General features: G+C 34.9%; 1 protein-coding gene across 21 annotated transcripts in view; it reads right to left on the bottom strand.

The window, feature by feature from the left end:
• ERC1 (ELKS/RAB6-interacting/CAST family member 1) overlaps positions 1-15846 on the bottom strand; it is a 550222-nt gene that overhangs the window by 307878 nt on the left and 226498 nt on the right. For all 21 annotated transcript variants that reach the window (XR_014313630.1, XR_014313631.1, XR_014313632.1 and 18 more), the window contains one exon: positions 15595-15730. Coding sequence is in view for 15 of the 21 variants with exons in the window: in XM_082738040.1 (XP_082594166.1) it covers positions 15595-15730 (136 nt within the window). In the remaining 6 variants the exon portion in view is untranslated. The remainder of the gene's footprint in view (positions 1-15594; positions 15731-15846) is intronic.

Below are 15846 nucleotides of genomic sequence, written 5' to 3'. Positions count from 1 at the left end.
TAAGTTCTGCTATTATTCTGAAAATACCTAATGCATAAATATACCAATAGCATATGTGTAAGACACAGCACCAAGCCAAGAGCTTTGAAAATTGTTCCCATCCCCCTTTCTGTGCAAATAGTTTCTTCTTCTTCTTCTTCTTCTTCTTCTTCTTCTCCTTCTTCTTCTTCTTCTTCTTCTTTTAATACTTATGAAAACAGTAGTTGAGTAGATTTTGGTGATAGAGTTTGACACAAAATTCTAGTGACAGAACTGCTCATTTACACTACACTTAACGGTGTATTTTGGTTTGAACAAAGAGAAAAATCTCTATTCAACGCCTAAACTTTAAGTAGAAAAAGTGACAGTTATCACCCACTTCTCCAAATATGTGTAAGCCAATAAAATGTCAGTAAGGTATAGCACTTTCAGAAACTGCAAAACACAAAGGAGTTCATATACTTCTGCTTTTGTTAACACAAGGCTGGAGGAAGTAAGGGGATGTGAAAAAACCCCTGGGAAGTGCTTCTTGGTCGCTCAGATAGTGACAGTGATTATACCAGATACATCCTAAGGCTCTGACTATATGCTATACACATTTAATTCTATTTTCTCTTTTAAAAAGCCCACATACACCAGTCTTTAAGATAAATCATGAGGTAGTCCTGCCATTCTAAGACTTGCTGCTTTAGCCTGCAATAACATCTTCAGCAAATACATTATTTGAGTTGTCTAATACAGTTATAGCAAATACATTATTTGTGTTGTCTAATACAGCAAATACATTATTTGTGTTGTCTAATACAGCCACATGTGGTTACTGTATTAGACAACACAAATAATGAGATGTGCCATAAATACACAATAAATTTTGAAGACAGTACCAAAAAAGTCACGTGATAATCCTCACATTGATTATATGTTGCAATGATAATATTTTGGATATACTGAATTCAATAAAGAACATTATTAAAATTATTAAGTTTCCTTTTAGTTTTTTAAATGAAGCCATTAGAAAATTGAAAATTATATATGTACCCACATTTCTATTTTTGCTGGACAACACAGCAATAACTAGAACACATGTTATAAATACTTCTCTTGGGGTGCATGGGTAGCTCAGTCAGTCAAGTATTTGCTTTAACTTGGGTCATGATCCTGGGATCCTGAAATTGACCCTTGCATTGGGTTCCCTGCTCAGTGGGGAGCCGGCTTCTCCCTCTCCCATTCCCCCTGCTTGTGCTCTCTCGCTCTGTCAAATAAATAAAAGTTTTAAAAGAAAATAAGTTCATCTCTTTCCTTAGCTCAGAGCCCATTAACATAGAAATACGAGTTACATAGGTAAGAATCCTTATGACAAACTGCCTAAAATTCTAACAATCTAAAGCACTGAAAGGTCCTGCATTGGTAACATTAATAAAACAAATTCAAATAGCATTAACTTTCTCCCAACAGAGAAAAACAAACTGGATTTCAAGGAAAAAAATTCAATATATGGCATATCACTTTAATACATAGGATATAAAGTACCTGTATTAGTTGTTTACTGTTATATAACAAATTGCCTAAAAATGTAGCAGCTTAAAATAACAGTGAACATTTTTTTTTTTATCATGCACAGCTTCTGTAGGTCCAAAACTCAAAAACAGCTTAGCCAAACAGTTCTGGTTTCAGGGTCTCTTGTGGGGTCACAGTCAATATGTCAGTCAGGATTTGGTCCTGTTTCCACTTACATGGCTGGCAAGTTGGTGATAGCTATTGGCAAGGGGCCTCTTTTCTTCTCCACAGGGCTACTTGAGTGTCATTATGATATGGCGCCTGGCTTTCCTCATAGCAAGTGACCCAAAAAAACAAGACAGACGCAGCAGTATCTTTTATGATCTAGCTTCAGAAGTTACATACTTCTACTTCTGATGTTTTCTATTGGTCACAGACTAATCCTGATACAATGTGGGAGAGAACTACACAAGGGCTTGAACACCAGGAGGTAAGGATGATCTGGGGCCATCTTCGAAGATGATTATCGTAGTATGCTAGAGTATACTTCCAGCATAAGAAAACTAAATTATCAACAAAGCAATGGGGCATGAAAACAGTGATTATCACAACTGCGCCTGACAGAAAAATACCTGTTAGGATAACAGGGTCTTTACCAGAAAGAACATTTTTTATGAGTTTATATTGAAATGGAACCGAATTACACTAGATTACCTAAAATGTAAAAGGCAGAGATTAAAGATACTACACAAAATTGGGATATCCACTGGATATAAGATGAGCAAAATATGCCTTTTGTCACAAATTATTCAGAATAAAACTTGCAATTGGATTGTGTTCTAATGAAATATTTTCTTATGATTAAGGTAAAAATGATGAGGATTCCAATTCAATTTGTTAGTGGTTCAGTACTAAGAATACTCAATGATATACCAATCAATGAGAGGTCAACTAAAAAAAAATTACTTGGTAGATGTTTAAAGAGCTATATATAATAGAAGTTATTTAATAAATTCAGTCTTCATATTTTAGTGATGCTCTTTGAGGAATAAACCCATTTTTAAGGTAATTATGAGAATGAAGTATTCCTGGACTTGTTGGCCCCCACTGACTAAAGACCCTCCTTAAATTGTTCCTTTATGAATTTTCATTAAAATTGATTTTACTCTTGAGAGGCAAAAAAAAAAAAAAAAAAAAATCATAAAATTTAGCAAAAACCAAGTCTAATTCAAAATTACAAAGAGGTGAATTATTTGTACTGTTTGGAGCTATCCAATTTTCTAGCCCTCATTATTTAGAAGAATATCAAATTGGCAGCATTGGATGGGGGGGCGAAAACTAGATAGAGAAAGAAATTTGAATTTCATTCACCTACTGTAACTTGGAATTTCACTCTGTTTAACCAATTTAGGCAACCCAAAATTTAGACATGTACTGTAACTCACTTAAAATCTATCTGTAGACAGGAAAGGAACATGCTTCACCATTTTAAATAGTTCTTATCACCTAAAATGAAAGCAGTATCTTTAGAATTTTACTTCAACTGCTACAAATTATGTTTGCACGCATCAAAACTAACACAGACCAGTTTTCCTACACCTAAATTAGGTGCTGAAACCTACTTACTATGCCAACTACACTTATCAAATAAGGTTAAATAAGACCACTTCATTTACAGAGTATAGGGTTCAAAACAGGAGGTTTGTGTGACTAGTTCTGGGCGGATGGTAAAGGGACAGAGGAAGTGGGAAGCTACCAAAAAATTCCTCATATCCTTAAATAAGAAGACTTCTACTAATCGAGAAATTAGGGCAAAAGCTGTGACACATTAACATACATTAACAAGAAGACCGGATTCTAGCAAATCCCATATGACAACTACTGACACTCAAGAACTTTGCTTCTTGGCATTAGCTCTGTCAACATCAACTACATACGACTGCAGCTGTTAGACTCTAGTCTCCACTGCCTTTCCCTCAAACCAAACATTCAATAAGAACAGTGAAGGCAAAACAAACAAACAATGCAGCAGTTAAAAAATAATTTTTTGTTCTCTTCAAATATCACCATCAAAATTAAAAGGGAAAAAGGTTCAATACTACAGTAACCTAAAAAGAAATCATTTGATAATGACAGATCTTATTAAACTTTCCCTTTGTCAGTAGCAGATCTCCCACAGATTATCCAAGGTAACCCAGCCTCCCCTGTTCACCCATCCAACTTGAACTCTGCCATGATTATGGAGGTCATTTCTTTGGGTTAATATTAAGAGCTACTTCTTATGGAGTAAACACCACTTACCAAAAAGGCTTTAACATGTTCTGAAAGATATTAATGTTAACTGCTATCCACTATCCTTAATGTAAAGAGACAGTAATTCTTTATTACTCTCCACCCCACTGCTTATTCTTCCTCCCTTTTCCCCATCCCGCAAGCATACACACATAGCAGAAGATTTCATTTAAATCATTCAACATGTCAGAATTCAATTACTAACTACTCATATGCTTACTGAGGGGAAAAAATTGAAGCCAGATGCATTGATAAAGTCAATTTTAAGAAAAGAAAGCTAGCCTAACACAGACACAGAAACTGATTATACACCAACTACTTTTTATTTTAAAGAAATGCTTGGGGTCAAAATTTAAAGATATTTTCTTCCCCCTTCTGTCCAAAGTCCCTCAAATATCTCCCGTTTTAGAGAACTCTGTTAACGACCTTAATAGTTAAAAATCAAAGTCGAACAAGAGCAGATGGGTTTCATTAAAGAAACAGAAATATATACATATAAAATAATTTTTACAGAGCATATTGTACAAATATCCATGTAGACAAGCCAGGTTCTTATCTTAAAAATTCTGGGAGCTGGGTATCAGAAACTTGAGCAAGGACATAGGCTTTGCCTGATCTTACTACACATCTCCTCTGATCAATAACGTTTATAAAAACAACAAGCATACATTTTCAAAGCCTTTACCAAAAACCCAAAGATAGTCTTTTACTTAAAATAATAAACAACTGATGTGGTCCATAAGAGAATGACCTTTGTCTTTGAGGTCTTGGCAAAGGGGATACATAATACCTGCTTCTGCTCTCTCAAAAATAAAAAAAATCTTCTCAGAGACTTCACTTTCCAAATATAAAAGAGAGGTTTCCACAACACAAAAGAAAGGACTAAACCATTCATTTCACTGAAGTGAGGACACAGTACTTGTAAGAATTTTAGTGCCAGATGTAACTTTAACTACTCATTATTTTAGGGAGAGAATTCTTGTAATAAGCTAAAAGGGTGTTGGCTAATGGTTTCCATAGAATAGGTCTAATTTAACAGCAGGAAGCAGCTCAGTAGGCTACCTACACATGAATATTATCAATAAACACTCCTTCTTACCTTCACTGGCTACCAAACAGAACTGAATTTTGGCCAAAGAAAAGTATCTATAGAGTCCATTTCAACACTGTAGAGTTCCTTAAAATGATTTTATGACTTGTTTTGCTTTTTTCTAAATGATAAAAAGCAGCACAGTTTGGGCTAAAAGCTTTAAAAAATCACACACATGCCAACAATTTGAGTAGGTGCTTCACCTGTAGGAAAACCAAATTTCAAGTTAATTCCATCAACTATGCAAAAGGTTGTTAAAATGGATGCTATCTGTATGTATACTCTTCCAGTGTAATCCCTAACTCTACTTAATATTTGCCGAGAACATCATAAAACCCCACCTATGCCCATACTCAAGACAGAAAAAAGAACTTTCTTGCCAAGAAAAAAAATTAATTAAAGAGGAAGAAATAATACAGGATTAAATATTTAAAGAGGCCGAGAATGTCTGTTAAGAAACCAAAATTGATTTTTACAAGAACATTGTTAATAGATCAGAGGTATCTAATCAGATGACGCATCCCATAGTATTTCTAGAAAGGTATCAGACACTCTTAATTTTTTTTAAAGGTTTTCTTAAATAAGTATCCCCATGGCCAATGTGAAAACCAAAGATAAGTAGTCTTCATTTCAGAAAGGAAAAAAAAAAATCTCTTGCTAAAATGGAAAATTATTTTTTATATAAAATTTTTTTTAAAGATTTTATTTATTTATTTGACAGAGAGAGATCACAAGCAGGCAGAGAGGCAGGCAGAGAGAGAGGAGGAAGCAGGCTCCCTGCTGAGCAGAGAGCCCGATGCAGGGCTCGATCCCAGGACCCTGGGATCATGACCCAAGCCAAAGGCAGCGGCTTAACCCACTGAGCCACCCAGGCGCCCCGGAAAAATTATTTTTGACAGAGCAAATCCAATCAAATTTTAAAGAAAAACACAAATGTTTCACCGATAATGCATCTAAAAAGAGAATATGCCTAAATACATGTAAAGTTTCCCTATCTCTATTTCTGTTGTTTTCACTTTCTTTGAACTTTATTCTTAATATTCATTGGTCTCAGGAGAGCTGACTCACAAGAGCTGCAGTGTTCTTTCAGCAGCCCCATTAATCTCTGTGATGGTAGCCTCTCTCAAGGTTAAATTCAAATACTTATCTTTGTTATAAATAAAAACAAAGCACTAAACTACTACTGATATGAGCTTCTCACCCCTCCCTGTTTCAGACTCCTTTGTCTTATTAGATTATGACTAAAACCGAAGTTTTGCCAAAAGACAAAGTGAGTGTTATTGCTTAAAGAAAAAAAATATTTAAGGTAAAAACCCGAATATTTCCTTTGTTAAAATATGGGAACTCCTTAAAGGGTAACCAATGAAATTTTAGAGAATACTAGGATGCTAAATGTTGTAGCATCATACAAGGTTTTTTAAAATTTTTAATTTTTCAATTAAATTTTTAAGAATTTTAATTTTTAATTTGTAACTAAATCTTTATATTTTATTATTTATAACAATGATAGCTGCACTTAATGATGGTTACCTACCTAAAACATTATTTCAATATTTCTGAAAAGAAATGTTTAAATAGCCCTTAACCTAAGGCAGATAGAAACTAGTCGAGAAGAGAAGTGATTAAATCACACAGGAATAATTATAACATTAAAAAGTAAAAAACAATATAGCACAATTAAACATACAGGCTGAGGAACAAGGAATAAAATAATAACAAAACAGAATGTAGAGATGATCAACAAAGGTTAATTTTAAGCCAGAATCTTTAGGTGGTAAAACTGGAAATCCAAAAGAGAAAGGATTCTGTGTAAGAAAAAGAGCATAGATTAGAAAATCAATAAACCGTACTTAAGAAACATAAACACTATCGGCTTCTCTAGGATACAGTAGCTATGCTAGTAAGTATCTCACCTAAAAAATAGGTTAGAAATAAAGGTTTGGCTGATGGGAGACTCCAAAGGCCAAGCTAAAATGCCTGTGAACAAGGAGGGTTCTGGACATCTCTTGATGCCACTGAAATAAATAAACACTTTTAGAGAGAATTGACTAAGTACAATGTACCAAAACCTGGTTCCCAAACTCAAATATGTGGGAGAAACAGCACACAAATTATTAGTATATAATACAAAGTAAGCGAAAATAAGCTCTGAAATCAAAGCAGAAACAAAGTCTAATAGATTTACAACACAGGGCCTGATTAATTCCAACTGCGAGGGTTTAGGCAGGGTGCACAAAAGGGAGGAGCATTTGATCTGAACCTCAGAAGATGGGCAGGCTTTCAACAGAGAGTTTTTCTAATCGCAACATCACCATCAGTCAAATCAGCAAAATTATGCTTTCATATAATGTTTATTTAGGAAGGAAGAAGCCCTTGTTGGGGTTTGCCTAGTTTCAGTTTTTTATACAGCAATTACTGTAGTTCATAAACTGTACAATAACACTCCTTTTAACATATCCAGCATATCACAGCACTCAGCACAGTGACAATTACATAATAGGCACTCAATAAATGTTTACTGAGGACAACTACAGATTATACTGAAGTCTTATTTAGCCAAGTAAAGTAAAATACAGCTTACAAAAAACATTAATGAAACAACTCAGAACTAATTTAACACAGAGCTAAGATCTTGAATAAGGAAAACAAAATTCGGCAAAATTAAATGCTGAATATCAAGGGAAGAGGCACTATAATTAAAAAACATGATAATAGGAAAGACTCATTGCGAATATGTACTGCATTGCTTTTATCATTCATGTCCTATATTTGTGAATATCAACTGGAATTGTAGAATAGTTTAAACATATGTATGGATCATACTAAAAACACCTTAACCATCGTATAATCAAGTCTTAACATTAGTTATGTATATACCCAAGAAAGACATTACAAAGACCTTGTGACCTTAGGACAGTAATTTTGGTGAGTGTGTGACAGAAAAATTGTTCAGGGGAAGTGTCTGCATCAACATAGGACTATTTAACTATCACCAAGGTCAATACGGTATGAAGACATCTATTTACTTTAACCCAAGACCACCACTGCTCTTGACCATTTTGAATACAATGGACCACACCACTCAACTATGCTGTCCTCATTCTCAGCCTCTCAGCACCATTAGCAAGAAGTATTTACTCCCTCTCTGGAGACAATCTTCTCTCTTGCCTTCCAAAATGCCTTAGTCTCCTTTTCCGTCCCACCTCAACTGGTCTTTTCATTTGTTTCCTTTCAAACACCACCTTCTCCCACCTAACCCCATCTTTATCTACTGAGGACCTTCAGGGCTCATCTCTAACTCCATGTTCTTCTGTTAATAGTTTACCTCTAGATGATATCACTGATTCTTAAGGAGTTCAGAATTATTTTTAAACCCAAGTCCCCCAAATTAATTTACCATAATTTCTACTTATTACTTGGTTAGTTTTATCGTTATGGTGTATGCTCCAGAAGGACAGGAAATAAGACTTTTCACTACTATAACCAACTCTAGCAATAGAACTTTACACTTAGAAAGCATTTGATGAATTTATATGTAATAAATAAAAGACAGCAAGGAAAATGAGTGAAAAGTAAGCTTAATATCTTAGAGGGATAGAGACTAGTCAAAGTACATCAGCTCTAACAAAAGAGCCATATTATCGTATCATGGCTTTACAGTTTGGGTCGAATTTTCAGAACAATCAACTTGTTCAACTAAATTCTACATTAAATTAAGCCTTTAGGATATCAAACAATATAGAGAACACAATAACATCTGCATTGCAAACATAGAAACACTATTTCAAAAAAAGCCTAATATATCTATCCTGTATCATTAAGCTTGGAGGTAAGAGGTTTTTGAAATTGATCGCTCATTTCTTTTAAGGGGATGGGAAAGTGAAGTAGGTAATTAAAATTGCTGAGAAAAGAGAGTCAATGACAATTTTAAATAATTTTTTTATTCTGAACTAATTATAAATATACAGAGAAGCTGCAAAATTAGTACACAGTTCCCATATACTTCTCCACCCAACCTCTTCTCATGTTAAGAGCTTACATAACCATGGTAACAATGATCAAAATTACGAAACTGACAATACTTTACCAAAGTACAATACTTTTTACCAAACTAAAGGCCTTATTCTAATTTCAACATTTTTTCCCTAATGTCCTCTATCTGTCTCAGGGTTCAATCCAGGATCTCACATTTCGTTTACTTAACATTTCTTCTAAGTCCCCACCAACCCACCTATAACAGTGTTCAGTTTTTGTCTTTCATGACCTCGATACCTTGATACCTTTTTTTTTTTTTAAAGATTTTTATTTATTTATTTGACAGACAGAGATCACAAGTAGGCAGAGAGGGAGGCAGAGAGGGTGGGGGGAAGCAGGCCTCTCTGCTGAGCAGAGAGCTCAATGTGGGGCTCGATCCCAGGACCCTGAGATCATGACCCGAGCTGAAGGCAGAGGCTTTAACCCACTGAGCCACCCAGGTGCCCCCCTTGATACCTTGTTAAAGTATTTATTTATTTATTTATTTATTCTTTAAATAAATTTTATTTATTTATTTGACAGAGATCACAGGCAGGCAGAAAGGCAGGCAGAGAAAGTGGAAGGGAAGCAGGTTCCCTGCTGAGCAGAGAGCCTGATGCGGGGCTGGATCCCAGGACCCTGGGATCATGACCTGAGCCGAAGGCAGAGGCTTTAACCCACTGAGCCACCGAGGTGCCCCCTGCACAGTTATTTTATAAAATGTCCCAGAATATGAATTTGCCTGGTATTTTCTCATGACTGGAATATGATAATTTATTTTGGAGAAAGAGCAACACAAAAATGATACTGTCTCTTTCTCAGTATATCTGACTACTGGTAATGTTAACCTTGATCATTTTGTTAAGGTATCTACTAGGTCCATTCACTGAACCACTACAGTCTTACATTAGTAAATATCTTAGGGAATATATTTTGAAACTATGCCAGTCTTATGATGATTTAAATGTTCACCCACTAATTTTCACAAGCATCAGTGGATCTTGTCTGCAACAGTTCTTACTGAGGTGTTTGCTTCACAGTGATTATTTAAAATCTATTTCCTTCTACACTTACTAATTAGAAATCTTCTTTGGAAAAGAGCTATCCTTACTCCTGCACTAACTTTCGCATTTGATTACTTTTATCAGTATGGACTCATGAATATTTATTTTCATTAAATATTATGGATTAAAATATTATCATTTTTTTTAACTCAAATTGTTTTAGCATGAGCTAGCTATCAGATGCTCCTTTAGGTTGGCTCCTATGTTCTTTCCACAAGCCCCCATTTTTCTATTGAGCACTTTCCTATTTTCTGGAACCACAAAGTTATCCAGGCTCACTTTTTATTTTCCCTGCCCTAGCCCTGAAATCAACTACTTCTCCAAGATGCCTTGGTCCACTTCACTAGAGAAAGGTATACAGCAAACAAAATCTGGGTGTTAGGTATGCGTATTGCTTCTAAGCCCTCTTAATGGATAGTTAGGAAATAAAAGCATATACAATAACCCCATACACATACACACAGCAGTAATATTTCTACATCTATCTGCATATAAATTAAATACCATGACTTCGTAGTAATATCTCTTGATTCCAGTCTAACACTACAAGGCTCACTTAAGCCTTCCCACTTTGCTTATTTATAAATTCTTGAACAATGAAAACCTCAGCCCTCATTACCAATATTTATTTGAATTCTAGTACACATATCAAGTACTTTCAGAATGGCTAGCCTATCGTCTGTAAGAAACACATTACTAGATTACAAGATTTATATACAGTTCTATTTAGCTTAATAGGATTCAATCAAGAAAATATTTTCCAAAGCTACTTAGGTTAGTTTCCTTCCTCCCTGCCCCTTTGAGGGTGTTTGTATTATTTGTTTATAAAACAAGTTTGCTTGTTTGTGTTTGTATTCTCTTTTGATTACCCCCAATGCATCTGATTGGTTTTGTTTACTTAGGTTTTAGAGTATGTGAAATATTACTGTGGTTTGGAGAGTCAGAGCTATTCTCTACAGAGATACGCTAAGAGAAGGTTCTCTTCAAATGTACCACCCCAATTCCATTTCCCCCTTCTTTCCATTCTTCTTCCCAACACTCCCATAGATTACTGGTCTCTCTACTTTCTAGTTTACCCTTCCTGTTTTCTTTTGTAAAAAAAGATCAGATATGTGTATATTTTCTTATACAAAGATTAGCATATGACAAATGGTTTTTGTGCTTCTCCCCCTCCTCAACTTAATGGGATGTCCAGGAAATCATTCCGTATCAGCTCATTAGAGATCTTCCTCTCTTTTTTAAAGCTGCCAAGTCTCCAATGTGTGGGTGTACCACAGGAGATTCAAGCACTCTCTATCTATAGGCAGTTAGGTTGTCCAATAGTTCACACTTACCAACAACACTGAAAATAACTTTTTATGTGAATATTTTATATTGCTGGAGATGCATCTTCAGATACAACGAGATGAAGGATACCCAGGTCAATAAGCTAACTGTATATGTATATGCTAATTATAACCCACATTAAAAAATCTTGTTTGAGACTTTACTAATTTTTAAGAGTATAAAAGGACTTCTAAAACCAAAAAATTTGAGACTAGTTAATATATCTTAGTTATAACAGTCCAGAATACAAAGGTACAAACAGAATACAATGGTATGCAGTCATATCTTAAAAAGGACACTCATAACTAAGGCCATGATAAACAATGGCTATGTTTATAGTTTGCAGGATTCCCAAGTTCCCTCCATTATCAGGTATGATTTTCATTTCATATGTAAGGAATCTGTTTAATCTTTTTGGAACATTTTTAATGTGTTGAGCCAAGGACAATGAGTAAAGTAACAACTTATTTCCAAACTCGTGCTCTGCCAAAAAGGAATACTTTAAGTTCCAACTAAATATTCAAAACATGGAAAACTGGGAAGAAATGAAGTTATCTTTTCAAAACACTTTCAAGATAAAACATAGAATTTTGAAGTTAAAAAAAAAACAGTACAGCAAGGACAAATGTGCAAATATTACACACAACTATCAAGAACAAACCTCACATATGATATTGAACAAAATAAGTCACAAAAGAATAAATTTGATGACTCCATTTATATAAAATAAAAATATGTAAAGCTAACTTATACTTTTTATTTAATATATAAGCAGGTTGCAAAGAGCAATAAAAATCCAAGTAATAATTTCCTCTGGAGGAAGGGAGGAAAGAATGATTGGGAAGGAATCCACAGGTGACTTCTGGGATACCAATAATCTTCTCATTTCCTGAGATGATCACTTTGTATGTATTATTTACACTGTGTGTATGCATATGCGTTTTATTATGTATTTTTTAAAATATATTTATCTTTCAGAATAAAGAAAGGCAAATTTAAAAAACAGTACTATTGCTTTGCGGCAAATTGTAATTTCTGCTAGGAAAATTAAAGCCACAATAAACTACCATAGCTGGCAGTCAGTCACTGAATAACAAAACATGAAAATGAACCTTCTAGTTTTAAAGTAGGTTCAAATCTTCACAAACAAAACACACTATGTGCTTCTTAACATGATCAAAAGAATTAATCTTTGGAAGACAGGTGGCATCTGATGAAGATTAAATATTCATTATTCATAAAAGTTGAAAACATTAACTATACTTTTTAACATGATAGAGAACATATTATAATCCTAGAATTATTATGCCTATAGTGGAAATACTAAAATAATTCCTTCCATTTGCATTTCCTATTTCATAAAACCATCAATAGATGGGCCCAAATATATATGCAGAAATTTAAAACACAAAAAGATTCAGGTATTAAGAGCTACTGTTAATACAAATCTTAAATCAATTGCTTTTCTACTATTTTACTCCTATGAAAACTGTGATTAGCCATTTCTCCAAGAATCTCTAGCTTCTTTTAGTGGGGAATCCTATTCAGAGATCACAATCTGAATGCTAGCTACCACTAGGTTGTCATTTGCACTAAAATGGTTAAGAAGTAAGTGGCAAAATTAGTAAAAGAGCTGAGACCAGATGCAAATTATCCTATTTGTAATACTATGCCCTTTCCCTATATTTCAATAAATTACATCCATGTGTATCTTGTATATAGCCATGAACTATCATTTCTCATAAAATTTATAGCTATCACTTACTGAAACACCTTGGAAAAATCATTCATCTACTCTAAATTAGTTTTTCTATGTAATATATAAATAAATAATCTGACTTACTTCTTAAATTATACTAAAAGGAAATGGGATATTACACGTGAAGACTTCTTTGATGTTAACATAAAAACCGACAAAGATTAAAAGGGCATCTTTCCATTTACACAGATAGATAAGTAACAAAACATTAAAGGGACAGAGGGCACAAGATAAATGAAACAGTTAAGGAGGTAACATAAATAAGGGCTTGTCCTATAAAATAAATATTTTCTGTAATTAAAAATAATGTGATCCTACTTCAACAAATGAGGTTAAAAGAAATCCTAGGAATAGTCTATTAAATAATTTCATCAAATATAAAGATGCCAATTCAAACTTGTGAGCAATGAAATAATTTCCTATCAATAAAAAATTTAGCAATAAAGAAAAATAAGACCCTCATGACACAAAATACCTTAAAATAATTTAAATTAAAAAGTAGGGATGCCTGGGTGGCTCAGTGGGTTAAGCTTCTGCCTTCAGCTCAGGTCATGATCTCAGGGTCCTGGGACTGAGTCCTGCATTGGGCTCTCAGCTCAGCGGGGAGTCTGCTTCCCCCCCCTCTCTCTGCCTGCCTCTCTGCCTACTTGTGATCTCATGTGCTCTCTCTGTCAAATAAATAAATAAATAAAATCTTTTTTTTTTTTTTTTTAAAGAAAAAGTAAAGGTAAGGGGTGCCTGGGTGGCTCAGTGGGTTAAAGCTTCTGCCTTCGGCTCAGGTCATGATCCCAGGATCCTGGGATCCAGTCCCTCATGGGGCTCTCTGCTCAGCAGGCAGCCTGCTTCCTCCTCTCTCTTTGCCTGCCTCTCTGCCTAGTCGTGATCTCTGTTCAATAAATAAATAAGATCTTAAAACAAACAAACAAACAAACAAATGTAAAGGTGAGGGAACCTGGTTGGCTTAGTTGTTAAGCATCTGTTTTCGGCTCAGTTCATGATACCAGGCTCCTGAGACTGAGCCCAGCATCAGGCTCCCTATTCAGCTGGGAGTCTGCTTCTCCCTCTCCCTCTGCCCCTTCTCCTGGCTTGTGTATGTTCTGTCTCTCTTTCTCAAAAAAATAAAATCTTTAAAAAAATATATAGGTAAAAAGTGAAAGCCCAGAACAACTTAAAAATAGTTGTAGATAAATATTTATATGTTCCCTTAACAGGAATAAATGAACCAAAAAATGCTTGGGGAAAGGGCCAACACGGAGGAGGAATAATATCTGATTTACATTAACAAATGACAATTTAAGACATGAATAAATACTTAGCCTCACTGGTAATCAGAGAAATATAAATTAAAACAAAAATTAAATATTTTCCATCCATCAGATTGGCAGGGAGGAAGAGAAAATTGGCAGTATTGACTGTTGTTGGCAAGAGGGAGGGAAAATTGGTATGCTGCTTTATCAAAAGGTGCTGCATTTGAGAAAATGTATACTACTCCTATAAGCACTATGTACTTTATAATCAATAAATTTTATATAAAAGATAAATGAAAAAAGAAATTAAAAATATGTCTGAAATAGACTTTGTTGTAAGTCTAAAAATGGCTTCTATAGTAATAACTCCTCCAAATCTCTCTAGTAAAGATTTCATGATAATGCAACTGTGACAAAGTCTCTCATACCCAATTCGAAGTTGTAAAGAGAAAAACGAAGTGACAATGGCTTAGCAGCCTTGGCAGAAGTTTCAGAGGTTTCTAGCAAAGCTTATGATATTCTTCTCTAAAATTTAAACCTTCATTCTGACAGGCTAGAGATCCACAAAGTCTCAGTTAAAGTCACGGCTGAGCCACTTTGACAACTGTGTGCATTTAGGTGACTAATTCAATTTCTCTGAGTCTGTTTCCTTACCTATAAAATGTGTACAAAACCATCTGTCCACTGGATCACTGTAAAGGTTAGAAGCCGTGAATGACCAGGGCCTACGGCCAAGTACTGGGCACATATACACACTTCTCATATCATCACTACACCCTCATTTGTGAATCATTAGGTCTACACATCAATTATCACTCTGTAGTTTATACATCCTGTATGACTGTGAAATATGCTCTCTACACTGAATGTTTAAAAAGGAGGGAAGAAAGAGGGAGAGGGCAAAAAGGAAAAGGCAGGAAAAAAGGGAAAAGAAGAATGAAAAACACAGGGGGACGCTCAACAGACATGAACCAAGTTTAGCAATGCACTTTAATGAAGGAAGATGGCAAACTCTAACATGGACCACCCTGAAGTTTAACAGAACCCACTCATTAAACTGACATTGAACTTACCAATTAAATGTGATCGACTTGAAGCAAGGTGAACTTTCTCCTATGCTGGGATGTCCTCACAAAGCTGTGGAATAAAACTTGCCTTTTCTATTTAAAGCCATTCCTTTATTGCTAAACAGTTGGTCTCAGAGGAAGGCAGCAAGCAGGGTTACAAAGAGAAAAAAGAGGAGGATAAAGGTGAAGAGGAAAACAACATGCAATTATGGATCAAATCTCTTCACCCAATCCTTTCAGACTGTCCTCGTGTTCTAACCTGTAGTTGCTGGGAACTGTCGTTGAGATTGTCCTCCCTTCGTCGAGCCTCCTCAAGCATCTGTGCGCTCTTCTTCTTTTCCACCTGTTCCTTGTGCTTCAGATTTGCTACCTTCTTATTCTGGTCTTTCACTTGCCTATTGACAAAGGGGAGAAAAACCAAGCTTTTCATATATATGCACAGAAAAGAACATTTTCATTTACAAATCTATACCACTGACACCAAGTAACAGCTGAAAATGAACAAACAATT

This window comes from Mustela nivalis (genome assembly GCF_964662115.1).
Source record: "Mustela nivalis genome assembly, chromosome: 7".
In the NCBI taxonomy this organism is placed as follows: domain Eukaryota; kingdom Metazoa; phylum Chordata; class Mammalia; order Carnivora; family Mustelidae; genus Mustela; species Mustela nivalis.
The sequence above is the reverse complement of the archived record's forward strand: the minus strand, read 5'-3'. Positions and strand labels throughout refer to the sequence as shown.